General features: G+C 44.4%; 1 protein-coding gene across 1 annotated transcript in view; it reads right to left on the minus strand.

The window, feature by feature from the left end:
* The window catches only part of LOC144692250 (AP-1 complex subunit mu-1-like), a 46650-nt gene that overhangs the window by 23573 nt on the left and 6064 nt on the right, over nt 1-17013 (minus strand). The window contains exons 2-4 of the mRNA XM_078560847.1: nt 10882-11038; nt 9610-9677; nt 5237-5367 (exon numbers count right to left, since the gene is read on the minus strand). Of these exons, the coding sequence (XP_078416973.1) occupies nt 5237-5367; nt 9610-9677; nt 10882-11038 (356 nt within the window). The remainder of the gene's footprint in view (nt 1-5236; nt 5368-9609; nt 9678-10881; nt 11039-17013) is intronic.

The raw sequence follows: 17013 nt of genomic DNA on the forward strand, positions 1-17013 counted from the left end.
TGTTGCTGGCAAGGTCAGCATTTATTACCATCCCTAATTGCCCTTGAGAAGGTGGTAGTGAACCGCCTTCTTGGACTGCTGAAGTCCATGTGGTGTAGGTACACCCACAGTGCTGTTAGAGCGAGTTCCAGGATTTTGACCCAATAACAGTGAAGGAATGGCAAAATAGTTCCAAGTTAGCACGGTTTAGTGGCTTGGGGGAGAATGTGCAGGTGATGTTGTTCTCATGTGTCTGCCTTTGTTCTTCTAGGTGGTAGATTTGGAAGGTGCTTTTGAGCGAGGCTTGCAGTGCTACGGTGCATCTTGTAGATGGTACACACTTCTGCCACTGAGTGCCTGTGGCGGAGGGAGTGAATGTTTAAAGTGTTGGATGGGGTGCCAATAAAGTGGGCTACTTTGTCCTGGATGGTGTTGAGCAACTTGAGTATTATGTGGAGCTGCACTCATCCAGATATGCGGAGAGTATTCCATTGCATTTGACTTATGCCTTGTAAATGGTAGAAAGGCTTTGGGAATTCAGGAGGTAAATCAAACACTGCAGAATCCCCAGCCTCTGACCTGCTCTTATAGCGACAGCATTTATGCGTCTGGTCCAGATAGGTTTTTGGTCAATGGTAACATATAGGTTGTTGATGGTGGAGGACTTAGCAATGGCAATGCTGTTGAATGTCAAGGGGAGGTAGTTAGACTCTCTCTTGTTGGGGATTGTCATTGCCCTGCACTTGTGTAGAGTGAATGTTACTTGCCAACTATCAATTTCAATATTGTTCAGGGCTTGCTACATTATCTGATGAGTTTAAGTCTTGCTGCTTTATCTGATAAGTTGTAAATGGAACAAAACACTGTGCAATCATCGGCAAACATCCCTACTTCTGACCTTATGATCGAGGAAACATCACTGATGAAGCAGCTGAAAATGGTTGGGCCTAGGATACTACCCTGAGGTACTCTTGCAGTGAAGTCCTGGAGTTGAGATGATTGACCTCCAACAACCACAACCATGTTCCTTTGTCCTTGGTATTACTCCAGCCAGTGGAGAATTTTCCCCTAATTCCCACTGACTCCATGTGTGCTGGGTTCCTTGATGTCACACTCGGTCAAAGGTTGCTTTGCTATCAATGACAGTCACTCCCACCTACCCTCTGCAATTCAGCTCTTTTGTCCATTGTTGGACTAAGGCTATAATGAGGTCTGGAGACATAACTAAGATTATTTATAATCTATTTTTGGCATAGTTCATTTTCTTAAAGTCCTCTATCAGGCCAGCCTTCATTCTTCTCTTTTCCAGAGAAAAGAGCCCCATCTGGTACAATCTTTTCCAATAGGTATAATCTCTCAGTTCTGATACGATCATGGTAAATCTTTCTTGCATCTTCTCCAGTGCCCCTAAAGGCTTTTTATAATGTGGAGACCAGAACAGTTCACAATATACAATGCAGCCCAACCAATGTCTCACACAAGTTTAACATAATTGCTCTGTTTTTCAATTCCATCCCTCTAGAAATAAACATCAGTGCTTTGTTGCTCTATTACATCTTATTAATCTGCGTTATACTTTTAATGATTTGTGTAACTGAACCCCCAGATCCCTCTACTTCCCCATGTTATTTAGATAATTATTTCCAAGGAGTGTGTGGCTTCCTTAATCTTCCTACGAAAATGTATTACCTCACACTTATCCATATTAAAGTTCATTTGCCATTAAGTGTCCATTCTGCAAGATTATTAATGCAGTATTTTCAGATGTAATCCTCCTCTGTATTAACTATAACACCCCACCCTCAATTGTATAGAATCCGTAAATTTTGAAATTATGCTTGCAATTCCCAAGCTTAAATCATTTGCATAACTAGTGAACAACAGTTGTCCCAGCACTGATCCTTTTGGGATACTACTTCCCACTTACTGACAGCCTGAGTAACTACCCCTAACCCTACTCCCTGTTATGCTATACAACAAGTTTGCTATTATTTCTAACTTACTTGTTCTGACCTTAGTCATAAGTCTACTATGTGTTACCTTACTAAGGACTTTTTGAAAATAGTTATTGGGAATAAGATAGACTAAGTGACTGGAATACCCAGAAATGCAGGTAATGTGGAGATACTGATGGATTTAATGGCAACATCTCACTTGTATTTTTTTTTAAATCTGCTTCCCAGCGGGCAGCCAGCCTGTTTGAGAGGCTCCTGAGAGAATCTGCACTGTACAGTTGCAGCCTGGGGGCAGATTGTGGGTTGGGGAAAAGATATCGTGGGGCAGGGAGAAACCATGTGTTGCAGGTGGGGTGGAGAGGGAGGAACAGGTCATGGATTGTTAGGGGAGATCATTGTTCAGGGAGAGAGATTGTAGGTCAGAAGGAGAGATTGTGGTTCGGGGGAGAGAATGTGTGTTAATGGGAGACGTGATCGTGGGGTAGGGGGAGATTGTTGGAGGAGGTCAATCATGGGGTGAGAAGCAGGTTTGATTGAAAAGACAGGACCTGGGAAGTACTCCAGCACCTCCTGGCCCACAAGCAGCATTGGAAAGGCACTTAACTACTGAATCCAACCATTCTCGCCTCTCTTCAGCTACCAAGTTTCCCCGAGCGCTGGGAAAACTGGCTCGCATCATTAAATCTAAATGTCTCTTGAAATTTGAGGCATACTGCTTCATTAGCATATTTAAATAGTGGAATATTTAAAACCAGAAGTGGACGTGTTTGAAGCAGTTTAGAGTCAGGTTTCAGATTTTAAACCCTGCTCCTCTCCCACCTCAGGTATGTGTGGGTGGGTGGGAGGGAGGTGTTGGGCTAAAGTTTCTCCCCTTCATTCTGGGAATAAGGTTAATTCAAGGAATAAAATATATGAGTGATACTAGGATGGATAAAGCTATACAGATGCAGGACACAGTAGAATTGTTTGCTACAACGTGAAAAGATTAAATGGTACGTTTGCCAACTCATGAAGAGATTATAAGGCCTGACAAAACTGGAAAAATAGATGACTTAGGATCCACGCCATTGATTTAGGCCTTGTTTATTTTCATTTGCTTTTCAGCCAATGAAATTGAAGGAAGAAAAATCATTTGTTACATGATTTGACTTGTTGAAATATTCATGCTTCCCTTTAGAAACTCAGTAATTTGTCAGGATAACCATTCTTTATTAGCTTAAATTGTACTGAACCAAGACTGAGCTCTTCTAAATCATAATCATTATGATATTAGATGTGATTCAGTTGGTAGCACTCTAGCCTCTGAATCAAAAGATTGAGAGTTCAATTTCTCAGTCTAGAGATTTGAGCACAAAAATCTAGGCTGACACTCCAGTGCAGTACTGAGGCAGTCTGTATCGTTTGTAGTATTGTATTTTAGATAAGAGATTAAACTCTCAGGTGGATGTAAAAAATTCCATGACACAATTGGATGAAGAACATCTTTGTTCCCAGGCCAATATTTGTTCTTCAACCAACTTCACTAAAACAGATTATTTTGTCACTGTCATGTTGTTGTTTGTGGGAACTTGCTGTGTACAAATTAGCTGCCACGTTTCCTATATTCCAACACTTCAAAACTACTTCATTGGCTGTAAAGCACTATGGGATGGCCTGAAAGTTGCTATATAAATACATTTCTTTCTTTATCAATTACGATTTGAAGCTTAAAGATAGACTACCTTACAGGTTGAACTCAAGTGACAACATTCAATACAGTTTGATGTAATCTGTAGTATTGGGTCCAAGCCTACAATCAACACCTTCAGGGGTTCTTCTGAGGGACACGGTGAAAACCCAATTGTGCATAAGGAGTCAAGTTGGAATAATACTGAAGAGTAATCATTCCTTTTCGAAAATTGCAGTGTGTCTAACTTGTCAAGCCTCTACATTCAATCAGGATACCAAATGAATTATAGCATTACCTTCAACAGCCTCTGCTATGTAAATATGTAATGGGACAATGCAGCATTCATCACTACATCGGTAGTTTGTTTTCTGAAATCTCATAGGTACAATTCAATTGGAGAAGCTGAACCTCAATTCATTCAACATTGCCCTTGGACAGCAGTAAAGAGGTTATTGAAGCTTGAATGTACACACGGGTGGCTGGAATTCAATAGATGGTGAAGGGTGGTTGAATTATATGCCTGCACATGATGCAGCTTATTGAACAGGTCAGGCATTAGTGAACTGCAATGAATTAGCACATTCCTGGCCTGAGAATTCATCACTAACACCCATGAACTTTCTAACCCAACAGGAATAAGATGCTGGTGGATATTCCACAAGGTCAAATAAGTGAACATGATATTTATTTTCCTTTCTTGGTTGAGATATTCCACCGTCTAATAAAAATTAATTATATGTACGGGCATGCAGGAAAGAAAGGACTAGTGACCTCTGCTGGTTACACAGCATCGGACTGCTAACATTTCCTGGCTTCATTAATTTAGAGTTTTTTTGTGTGTGAAAAACATCTCAGAAAATATTCTGTAAGGGGGAAAAACCAGACTGAAATCTGCCACAACCTGGAATATTTGTCTCTTGTGCACATTGCTGCTGTTTACAGAACAGGTCACACTTTAGTGGATGGTAGCTCTTTCCTGGCCAGTGAAATCATTACTTATCCACATGTGACGGAACACTACATGGTTTCCCATAGGACAGTGTGTGGATCACAAGGAGTACTGAATAAAGTATTAAAAACTTTGTTGAACTCCTAATCTATTTAGGCACTTTAGACTGTCCCTGAATTAGACACAAGCTTGATGCCGCAATACTTAACTGTAGTGTTTATTGAAAAGATGGGACGATTTATACTGTGCCATTTGACATCTCGATGATTCGATCCACTTAATTTTGTCAGGGATATAGTGAAAGATCTGCTTGTACATACTGGCAGAATATTGTGTTCAGCACAAACAACCCAACACTGCAATATACCATCAATCAGCCTGCTCATACTAGCTTCAGCAGCAGGGACACTGACAAGTGTATCCTGGGTTTTAAACACTGCTGGCTTCTGCATTCTATGACAGAAGAAGTGCTGTTAATCATGATGAATCACTTTTAAACATTCAACAAAGCAGAGTTTGTGAGGTGGTGTCAAAATCAAGTTATTCCAAGCACTGTAAAGGAAATTGGGAAAGATATTGACTGAAAAAGAAATGCAAAGAGGAAAGGGAGCAACTTACAGATGGCTAAGTTAATCAGTTTGGGTAAATAGATTAAAACAAACAAATTGCTCTGTTGGCACTTACTCTTGGAGAATCTTACTATCAGTCGTTTGTGGGAATCCAAAATCCATCACCTCATCCAAAAGTTCATAAACAATAACAAAGTTATCTCGAATACTTTCCTCCTCGACCTCTTTAAAATATTCTGTGAAAACCTGGGGGTGATACAAATTATGATCTTCACAATGATCATCAAATGGAGCAACAGTGATTGAAGAGATAAACTACCTATGATTCAGTGAGGAGAAAATTATTCCCTCCTGGCAGAGGGAGGGACAGGCAGGCGGGGAGACAGGGGTCAGGTGGGGGCGGGGAGGAGGTGTGGCAGGGAATGGGAGCGTCAAATGGGGATTGGGATCAGGGAAGGTGGCTCAGCGGTACTGGACTGCAGCAATGGGGAAACGGAGGTACATGTGAGGGAAGCCAGGCAGGGGAGGTGGACAGCAGGGGTGCAAGCATTCAGCACATTGCACCAGTCAGCCATCCACTGTTGATTATCTACCTCCCATGGTTAAAGTGAAACTCAGAAGTGGGGAGGGCAATTCAAATTTGGCGAGGGCGCAAATTGGGCAGTGGCAGATCAGCCACCTGTTTTATACCTCACCTGATGTATCCTTCCGAATGAAGTCACCCCCAGTCAAGAACTGGCTCCAGAGAGCATGCCCCATTGTGAGAAAGAGAGTGAGTCACCATCTCCATCAGGGGACATTATATCAGTGTGAAAATATTGGTGAGGTCCTGCAGAGCATGATAGGGGAATGAGGGAACAATAACTCAGCACAGTTAACTACTTAATTTCAGATTTTGTCAAATCTCTCCCAGAACTGTGATTTGCTTTCCCAGGCACTGCTGCTAGTGCTCCAAGAAAGAAATCAGAACGTTGCACCTCTGTGACTCAGTCAGGGAGAAAACCCAGGCAGTATTAGCAAAAGGATGGGGGGAGTGAGGGGAACCGGTAAAATCCCTGCATGGAGTGGGGCGGGGGAGGGCAGAGATTACTCATGTAAAATTGAAAAATTAACCTTTGGCCCTTAAATTTACATTACCTGTGCAGTATTGATAAGTGCATTGGGCCAAATCAGTCACTTGAGGGCAACTATTTGTCAGGAGGGTAGAGGACTGGGGCCAGATTACAGGACAAAGATAACTTATTAAAAAACTCATTCACAGGATGTGGGCTTTGCTGGCTGGGCCAGCATTTATTGCCCATCCCTAGTTGCCCTTGAGAAGGTGGTGGTGAGCTGCCTTCTTGAACTGCTGCAGTTCATGTGGTGTAGGTACACCCACAGTGCTGTTAGGAAGGGAGTTCCAGGGTTTTGACCCAGCGACAGTGAAGGAACGGCGATATATTTCCAAATCAGGATGGTGAGTGCCTTGAAGGGGAACTTCCACGTAGTGGTGTTCCCATCTATCTGCTGCCCTTGTCCTTCTAGGTGGTAGTGGTTGTGGGTTTGGAAGGTGCTGTCTAAGCAACCATGGTGAATTCCTGCAGTGCATCTTGTAGATGGCACACACTGCTGCTACTGTGCGTCAGTGGTGGAGGGAGTGAATGTTTGTGGATGTGGTGCCAGTCAAGCAGACTGCTTTGTCCTGGATGGTGTCCAGCTTCTTCAGTGTTGTAGGAGCTGCACTGATCCAGGCAAGTGGGGAATATTCCATCACATTCCTGACTTGTGCCTTGTAGATGGTGGACAGGCTTTAGGGAATCAGGAGGCCAGTTACTCATCGCACGATTCCTATTCTCTGACCTGCTCTTGTAGCCACAGTATTTATATGGCTAGTCCAGTTCAGTTTCTGGTCAATGGTAACCCCCAGGATGTTGATAGTGGGGGATTCAGTAATGGTACTGCCATTGAACATCAAGGGGTGATGGTTGAATTCTCTCTTGTTGGAGATGGTCATTGCTTGTCACTTGTGTGGCGCAAATGTTACTTACCACTTGTCAGCCCAAGCCTGGATATTGTCCAGGTCTTGCTGCATTTGGACATGGACTGCTTCAGTATTTGAGGAGTGGCAAATGGTGCTGAACATTGTGCAATCATCAGCGAACATCCCCATTTCTGACCATATGATGGACGGAAGGTCATTGATGAAGCAGCTGAAGATGGTTGGGCCTAGGACACTACCCTGAGGAACTCCTACAGTGATGCCCTGGAGCTGAGATGACTGACCCCCAACAACGCCAACCATCTTCCTTTGTGGTAGGAGTCAAACTTAGCAATACCAGTGAGAAGTGCGGCAAGACATAGGTAATCTGAGGTGTAAGAACTGAGAGAGAAACACTAGCAATGTAAAGATAACAGGATTTGGAACACTAGTAGTTAATAAATATTCAGCAACTATCCATAACCAGCTCAGGAAATGGGCTAGCCAGACGTGCTTTGATTTGTAAATTATGCTGGAACCTGTATTCAACAAAAAGATTGGAAGTTTTTTTTCAGCTCTTGGTAATAAAGACAGTTAACTAAAGGAAATGATTAACACTTACAATATAATATGATTAAGTTTCAAGTGTTCAATACCAAAATGATTGAACATCACATGATCAGCTGGCACATGATCAAACCTCCAGGAATACATCCAGAATTGTCAAGTGTGTAGCTTGACTCTAAACTCATTTTCCTTTTGTTTGGCATGAAGGGCAGGTTGCTGTTGAGATCGCTGCTGCTGAGAATGAACTTATTAGTGTCAAGGAGGGAAATGAGGTGAAGCTGAAGTGGGATCATTGCAGCAGCACTCTGAGAGGCGGTGGGAGATTTGACAGGGGCAGAAAAACTCTGAAGTTGAGAATGAAGAAAGCTCCTGATGTGACAGACCTAGAGACTGGTCCCCAAAGGGGAGAGTGCAGAGGCTGAATTGGAGGAAGGAGAGTCCTCTAATATGCCTAAAAAAATGAAATACCGCGAATGCTGGAAATCTGAAATAATTTCCAGCATTTTTGGTTTTTTTATCTCTGATAAGCCTTCTTATCCCTCTACCTGCAAATGTCAAAACTTTACTTCCACTACCAAGGCTCATTGCCACCTTTCGCTTGGGGCTGGTGGTGACATGGTAGAAAAATCAGGCAAGAAGCTGGACCCCCTTCCCTGTCATTACTTACATTAAAGTGGATAGAGAAGAGTTGTCAGACAGGAGGATGGGGAAAAGGTTTGGGGTGGCTCTGGGTGATCATAGTGACATGGGGAACAATCATACCAGTTACTGCTTTGATCAGGGAGTTAAACTGAGGCAGTCCAGTCCAGCCCAGTCCACTCAGGGGCTGTGCTTCAAGGTTGGAACGATAATGAGGTGGTCAAGTCAAGGGTTTGCTTCAGTGTGAAAATGCAGCAGCTCAGGCTAGGGTGGAAATTGGTCCTCATTATGCCTATCAACCTGGTGAAAAACAGAGGCAAAAAAGAACAATTTCAGGGTGCAACATTCCATGCCCAATCTACATCAGTGGCACTGCCATGCTGGGAAAAGTAATTGCCTGGGCATCCCCAGCACCCACCACAAACAGGCGGTTACAGGAGCCTGATACCTATCTCTGTAATCTCCTCCAGCACCACAATTCTCCATCTGTGCTGCTCGAATTCTGGTCTCTTAAACATTTCCAATATTAAAGGTTCCACCATTGGTGGTCATGCCTTCAGTTGCCAAGTTCCTAAGCTCTGAAATTCCCTCTGTAAACCTCTCTACCTGTCTTTCCTCCTTTAAGACGCTCCTTAAGACTACCTCTTTCACTGAGCTATTGTTCACCTGCCCTAATATCGTCTTATGTGGCTCAGTGCCCAATTTTGCTTCATAATGCTGATGTGAAACAACTCGCAGCATTTCATTATGTTATAGTTACTGTTTAAGTCGTTGTTCTAGCCTGCCTGGTTCGTGCTGGCATCGGGCCTGCGTCAACCACAAATACCAGAACTAAATGCAACCTAACCTGCAGGCCTTACTTACATTGATGTGGTGCCAAGAATTCTCGGAATGTTCCTCTCAGAACTGTTGCTCTACTTCAGGCCGCAGCCAGCCCATGTGATCCGCCCCCGCTCCACTCCTATTCTTTATCTTTCCTCGCAGGGTTTACCTGAGAGCCGTAGCCAATGAGGCAGCCATTCTAAATTACAGATTCCCAGACCACGGAGCTGTCTCTAGGGGTAAAGCCCACAGCTCACCGGGAATATTGACATGAAGACAAGAGGCCAAACCTCCAAAGAGGCTTAGGCTTCTCGAAAGCATTGGCCATTCTACACCCGCTAATGGGCAAGCCAAGTTCTAAGGTCATATATATAATAACGACAGTAAAACATCCCTTCAGACTGCCTCAATGTATGAATCCAAGACTCAGATAATTAGCAGTCAAAGTAACCAGTCTAATTTTGATTTAATGAGAACACAAGGATTAATTGAATGACACTCACCCGAACAATTTTATATAAAAACGCAAAAACCAGGGCTGCATTCGCATTTTTCTTTGTCACTGCTACCACTTGTTGTTCAAGGTTAAAGAATTTAAATTGCAGAACAACACCTGAAACATCAGAACAGTTACTTTCTAACAACAGTATTATTTAATTTGCCAGTCAGTCAGTCTTAAACCGAATGGAAAATACTGAATGTCAAAAAATTGCGACAGGGATCTTAATCAGGATTTAATTTGCTTTACTTTGTTTCACATTTTTAGATTGACACTAGCTGTTACATCACTTCCATTTATAAGCCAAAACGTATCTGTTCATGAATTCACAAACTAAGACAAAAACCTTCCATAATATAAGGCTATAAATTTTTGTTGCCAACTTTAATAGATGAATATTTAACACATGCTATGGAGTTTTTCTGTCTGCTGTTTTAATGAAGGCGTTATATGACTCCGTGTTAAAATAGCAGCCAGAGGGAAACATTAAACTAGTGGGTAAAGCTTCATCCACTGATATTGCCAATGGTAATATCAGGTTGATAGCATTTTACAAATCATCCTTAATTTATGAATTACTTCAGAATTAAATTTGTAACTTAATATCTTAGTCTTACATCTCACCCAGGACCTTCAGAGCGAGGCGGCTGTCATTTCAAATCATGCCTGCCCCCCTCCCCCACCACCCAAACAAAACCCAATTTTGAAGTCTCTGCACCCGTCACTCCCTATAGCTACAGACTGAGGACGCACCCCTTTTGTGGGTACATCCAAAAACATCTCTGACACTCCAACTACATGGCAACTAATTCCACTCGCCCCACTGCTACATTCTGCCAGATCCTTCCTCCTCTCTTTACATGGAGGACCATTCCATATGGACATTGCTAGGCACCCCAACCGCCCCCCGCCTCCCACAAGAGAACAAATCCAATAGCATATAAATTGTCTGAAAAATCTAATCTGATAAGAGCACTAGAGACCCTCTGGCTAATCCTCCTGTGGATAAGGAGACAGTACAGATTATTTCTTTCTCAAGCGAGGGCTGCAATACAAATTGCCAGAGGTCCTTCAGCCCGCATGATTGCACAGGCATGATGGGCCAAGTGGCCTCTGTCTGTGCCACATGAGTCTAGGTACCAGATCCACCTTGTTGGTAAACAGAATAGGATTCCACAATCCCCTCCAATATCTCCCTCATACACTGCTCTAAACCAGAAGGTTACAAAAAAAAAAGGGTTCTCCACTACCCCAGATCCACCACTTTGAAGGATACAGTACAGGTTATTGTGCCTTATCCAAAGGAAGTGAACACGTCCGTGGATGAGGATCGGGGAACTAGTTCCCTCATCCTCCTTCTGCATCAGCATCGGCAGGAAGTAGTCAATTTCATTCATATCCACATCACCCATGTAGTTTCTGCATATTAGAACCTGACAAAAAAAAAGAATGAAGTTTAAGAACTGAACCTGAAATGAATATGGCTGACAAAATATATTTAACACCTGCAGAAAATGAATTACAATTCACGAGAATCATGGAATAATACAGCATGAAAGAAATCGTCTGGCCCATCACTGGCTCTTTGGTAGAGTTATTCAATTCATCCCGATCACCTGGAACTTTTTCTCCTATTTTTTTCCCTATATTAAGCAAAAAGAAAGGCAAAGCCATCCTTACCCTCTGTGCCCTCTCATAAACTATTGAAAAGATCAAAGGTTTACACCTCTTAGTCATTACAAAGTCTACTCCAGGGGAGGAATCGTCCCAGATTTGCACAAAGTGCAGTAGTGGGCAGGAAAACAGACGTTTTACCTGCCGGCCACAATCATCCCATTCCCGACACATCCCGCCTCATTAATAATGCAATCCTGGATTGCTGGCGGGGTGGCCTCTGATTGGCCCACCCTGCTGTCACCTCAGGCCATTAGTAATCTGGGTGCCACATTTAAAGGCCGCCCCTGTACAAAGCTAGCTCTCTTTAAGGGATCGGAAGCTGCTGCTGCCAAAAGGAGGAAAGATGCTGCCCCCAAATTTAGAGATGCCTCCCTCAGGCGCCTACTGGACGCAGTGGAGGTCCGCCGTGAAGTCCTCTAACCCTGCTCTGGGCGAAGACCATCAAGCGAGGCCGCCAATCCAGCATGCGAGTCAGTGGCAGCGGTGGTCAGCACCAACGCCCTGCAAAAGAGGACAGCCACCCAGTGCCAAAAGAGGATGAATGATCTCCTCCATTCCACCAGGGTCAGTCACTCTTCTCACCACTCTCAACTCACACACTCACCCAACACACATCTACAGGGCCCTCACTCAATGCCAGTTCAAGGGACATCACCATTCACTCTCTCACAAACACCTTCATCTGCCCTTAGAAATCGTGCTAAGGATGTAGGAATCATAGATACTCCCTGGGAATCATGCACAGACCTGCAGGATGTGTTTGTGGTGGTCACTCACCAGCTGAACATTCGGCAAGTGGAAGCCCTTGCAGTTGAAGTAGTTGATTGCTTGTTGCCATGGAGATCTAGGTGCCATGTAAGTGCAGTCGATGGCACTCTACACCTGTGGAAAACCTGAGACCTGCGCAAATCCCAGCACTCTTGCTTCTTGATCCCGGTCGAACTGCACAAAGTTCTGTGCCTGCATGAATATGGCCTCCTGGATACACTTGTGCGTGGAGGCTTGCAAGATCCCACACAGGTCACCTGGAAGGAGTCAGTGGTGTGAAAATTGATTGCAATGGTCACTTTTACGGCCACTGGCAGTGGATGCCCTCCATGTCCCCATGGTGCCAGATCCTGCAGCCGGTGGCATATGTGGCCGACCAGTTCCCTAGACATGCGCAGCCTTCAGCGACACTGGTTCTCAGTCATCTGCAGAAATGACAGGCACCGTCCATAGACCTTGGGTCTAGTGAGGCACCTACAAGCGACAGTTCACTGTGGATCTTCAGCTACATGCACGACAGGCCCTGCCACCCCTTCACCTTGAGGCTGATGCTTCTCCCTTTGCCATGCCAGGTGCCTCCACTACTCTCTTCTTCTTCTCTGGTCTCTGTAAGCCATGAGGCATATTTCTAAATCGCCAGGCTCCATGACCCTGATGTTCTCTTCCTGCAGGATAAGAGAGGCGCGTGGGTTAGACGCATGTGTCCTAAGAACCTCTTTTGGTTAAGTCTGAAGGCCCCTTCATACATGCAGGAGAGTGCTGACAACCACCTGGATGGCCAGTGTGTAGCTCATTGGTTGACCAAAACCCCACCCACCTCCACCCCACTCCAGTTGACTGACTGATGGCAGCTTCGGCTTTTGGACTGCATGCTACACTCTCAGCTCAGGCACAGGCATCCTCCTAAGCAAGGCTGCTCTGTTAGCTTGAACCATAATGATACAGGTCCACACATGTAATAAAGGCATTGCAAGGGGCTGTGAGCACTTCCACCAGTGACTGTGCCATGGCCACCTTTCACAAGGGGATTATATAACTTGCCCAGTCAGCCAATTGCTCTGCTACCCCACTAAAACGCACATTAATTTGCAGTCTGTGCCCGAGGCGTGGAAAGTCATGGAGCATTTGATGGCACTTTCATGCTTTTGCGTTGCTTGAGTGGGCAGAAATGCTTCAGAGGCCCAACTCCAAGCATGTCAATGGAGCTGCAGCTGAATGGTCCCAAGCTGCGGAAGAATGCTCACTTTTGACAAGCTTTTCCAAGTACTGGCCACTTCCCTCACCGGCCTCTCCCCCCACCCCCACCCGGCATGTGCTTGAGTACATCCTTCAGTCTGTGCTGCCTTGCCCCCCACCCCCCAACCCCCCCCCCAACCCACCCACCCCCGGTCTGACCCGCACTGGAGCCCTTGCCCCGGCAACACACTGAAAGTCAGCTGGGGAAAAGAAACTTGCCTGCGGGCGATCGCTGCACGAGTTTGTGTGCACTCACTCCTGAGTTCCCCTCGAATTTCAGCTCACCAGGTGCATGAAGCACGCTGTTCTGAAGTCACGCCGATGTTGGTGGTAAATTTGACGTCGGGGGATGATTCCGGCGATCAAGACTTATAAGCAGATGCAAAAATATTAAAATGATGTTCCCGACTTGCGGCAGCGGGAAACACGGCCCACCATTGACGGGTGGAGCGGAGATGATCACAAACCAGTTTCATGATGGCATAAAACTGATTTTTGGCATCCTCGCCATATTGTACCCCCCGTCCCTGCCTGTCATGGCGCCCGAAGCTAACGGGGCCGGAAAATTCCAGCCCAAGTGTACATTCGCAATTATGGATTGATGGATAATGTCAAATCAAGTCAGATATCCTAGTATCATGGGATGTATTATACACGGTATTCATTATGGACTGCAAGTGTACAACAATTATTTGACCCTGAACAATGGTCACACATCATTGACTTGGACCAAAAAAAAGCTTGAAAAAAAGCTCAGATCACGTACAAATAAACAGCCCAAAATCGTGATTTTGGATGGCATAATAGCTAATGAATTTACTAATGTTAAGACAATTATCAGCAATTTTGGACAGAAAGTAACTTCAATGGAAATTTAATGTAACTCGGGCAGAATTTCAGTCCCAGCTCTAGAGTTAATTTTGATGAAGTTGTAATTGTTGATTCTTAAATTATCCATTTCAAAAATTAAGCAAATATCCAAAATATAGCGAGGAGGCAGCAGCTCCTACTGTGACAAGTTAAGATCTACTAGGAAGCACATTCAGCCCATCTTAGTTCAAACATTAAAAAAATTAAAGCCAGCAACCCCATTGTGGCCTCTACTTAAAAAGCTGTAAGGTTTTTAACCTGCTAGTCATCGTGAAATCGACTCCAAATGCTAATTATATCAGTCCTGAGTTTACCCATCACCAGTTTGAATTGTATTCATGTTGTAGTTCACACCCGAAAGTAATATGTCAAGGGGCTAATGATATGATGAATGGTGCAACTTGTATTATTAAACATGAGGCCAGGAGTCAGTTCCCTTCCACTGCACAACACGGTTCATAATGCCATCCTGATTTGCCCTTACATCTTTCATGCATAAGGTTCAGTATGGCTCCAAAAAATATGCTAATGTTGTCAGAGTCCCTAAAGAATGCTTTAGATATTGTGTACCATTTAAAACAGGCACTGCATGGGCAGTTCGACCATAATTTTGTATCCTTTTCTTAAAGGGAGCCATCTTTTTGTTAAACTTACTGGCTGGAATTTAATGCTCATGGATGGCCTTCCCACCCTGCCGCCAACTGAAGGGTCTCATCCCACCACCAAAGGTATTCACTCGGCGGTGGTTAGGGGACACGCCATGCGGGAAGCCCCAAAAAAATCAAACCCACGGGGTCCCAGGGTGGTTCCCCATTGTCAGGCTCTCAGCGCCTGTTCGGCGGGATCCAACATTGGGAAGTGGGGTGACCCACTGAGAGCTAACACCCAGTCCTTGCTGCCAACCTCCCTCAACCCCCTCCACTGCAATCCCTCTCCAGCCATCACTCACCTGTGACCTGGGTCCCTCGGTGATCCTAGGCTTTGAGTGGGTGTAGTACCAGCAGCAACCATCCCACCCACCCCAGCCCCATGTCTGAGCAACAAAGAGCTGCTGGCCTCTGATTGGCTGGTAGATCTCAGTGGGTGGCTCATCCACCCCTGACATTCTTGATCCTGGGAAAGGCCAACCCAGAGCTCAGATTGACACTTAAAGTGGCGGGTCTTTCCTAAAAGAGGTGTCATGGGGCTCTCGTCGGCTCTCCAGCCAGCGGATGAGACCCATGTCATCTCCATTAAATACCGCCCAACGTGTATAACTATTTTGTTAGTTTCCATCGATTACATTGCTTCGTTGATATTATGCTGTTTTCAAAACTAAACTTATTCAGAGCTTCTTAAAGCTGCATCTTATTGAAATATATGGCCTGAAATTGGGGTCGGTTCTATAATGGGGGGCGGGAGGTATGAAGCGCAATCCGCTCCACTTGATTACTTAAAAATATTACCCTTGACTTTTAACACCTAGTTAGATTGGCCAAAATTCATGTAATTCTGATGCCCATATACACCACTGTCATCAACATAACCCTCTTCATGAACAAAATGCTGTTCTATTCTCATGAGTGTGCGACTGGTCTATGACCATAGGTGTGGAAACTTGCACATTGATGGAAAATTCCACAATTCTGCCATCTTACATCAATCCACAGTGTAACCATTGTTTTAAAGGTCAGGAATATTGGATGGAAGAGTTCGAGGGAAAATAGGCCATCCACCGCATTCATGGTTCCTCGCTAGAATCATAGTATGCTCTTTTTAATTCTTTCATGAGATGTGGCTGTCGATGGCTAAGCCAGCGTTTTATTGCCCATCCTTAATTGCCCTTGAGAAAGTGGTGGTGAGCTGCCTTCTCGAACCGCTGCTGTCCATGTGGTGTAGGTACGCCCACAATGCTGTTAGGTTACAGCAAAGAATGTGGCCATTTGACCCGTTGTGTCTGTGCTGGCTCTCTGAAGGAGCAATTCACTTAGGATTACTCTCCCACCTTCTCCCAGTAGCTCTGCACATTCTTCCTTTTCAAATATTAATCCAATTCCTTCTTGAATGCCACAGTTGAACCTGCCTCCACCACACTCAGGTAGAGCTTGCTGTGAGAAAAAGTTTTGCCTCATGTCACAATTGCTTCTTTTGCCAATTACCTTAAATCTGTGCCTTCTGGTTCTTGATCATTTCACCAATGGGAACAGTTTCTCCCCATCAACTCTGTCCATACCCTTCATGATTTTGAATACCTCTATCAAATCTCCTCTCAACCTTCTCTATTCCAAGGGGAACCATTCCAACTTCCTCAATCTATCCACATAGCTGATGTCCCTTGTCCCTGGAACCATTCCCATAAATCTTTTCTGCAACCCCAATAATGCCTTCACATCCTTTCTGCTAAAGAAACTGAAAAGAGATGTAATGAATTGCAAGTTGTTATCAAGGTCATAGTGTTGAGTAACATGCGAATGATTTAGAGAAGTGTTTATAATGTGAGGTCAGTTCTTTGCACTAGAAGTACACAGAACACCTGAAGATAGGCAGCCCAATTGCTTCTGTGATGGTACCATACTATCTTCCCCCTAAGTCATCTGAGCTCAGATTAGAGACTTCAAAGACTTGACACACATTGAGCTTTGCTGGAATTCCATGGGGATCCACACAATGCCAAAGAATAACCATCTCCAACAAAAGAAAGCTAACAACCTTCCCTTGACATTCAATAGAATTACCATCATCAAACACTTCACCATCAACATCCTGGGGTTATCATTGCCCAGAAACTGAACTAGGCCAGCCATTTAAATGCTGTGACTACAGGAGCAGGTCAGAGATGCTGACTCCCCAAAGGCTTTACATCATCTACAAATCAAGA

The sequence above is a fragment of the Cetorhinus maximus genome, chromosome 17 (assembly GCF_964194155.1).
Source record: "Cetorhinus maximus chromosome 17, sCetMax3.hap1.1, whole genome shotgun sequence".
Lineage (NCBI taxonomy): Eukaryota > Metazoa > Chordata > Chondrichthyes > Lamniformes > Cetorhinidae > Cetorhinus > Cetorhinus maximus.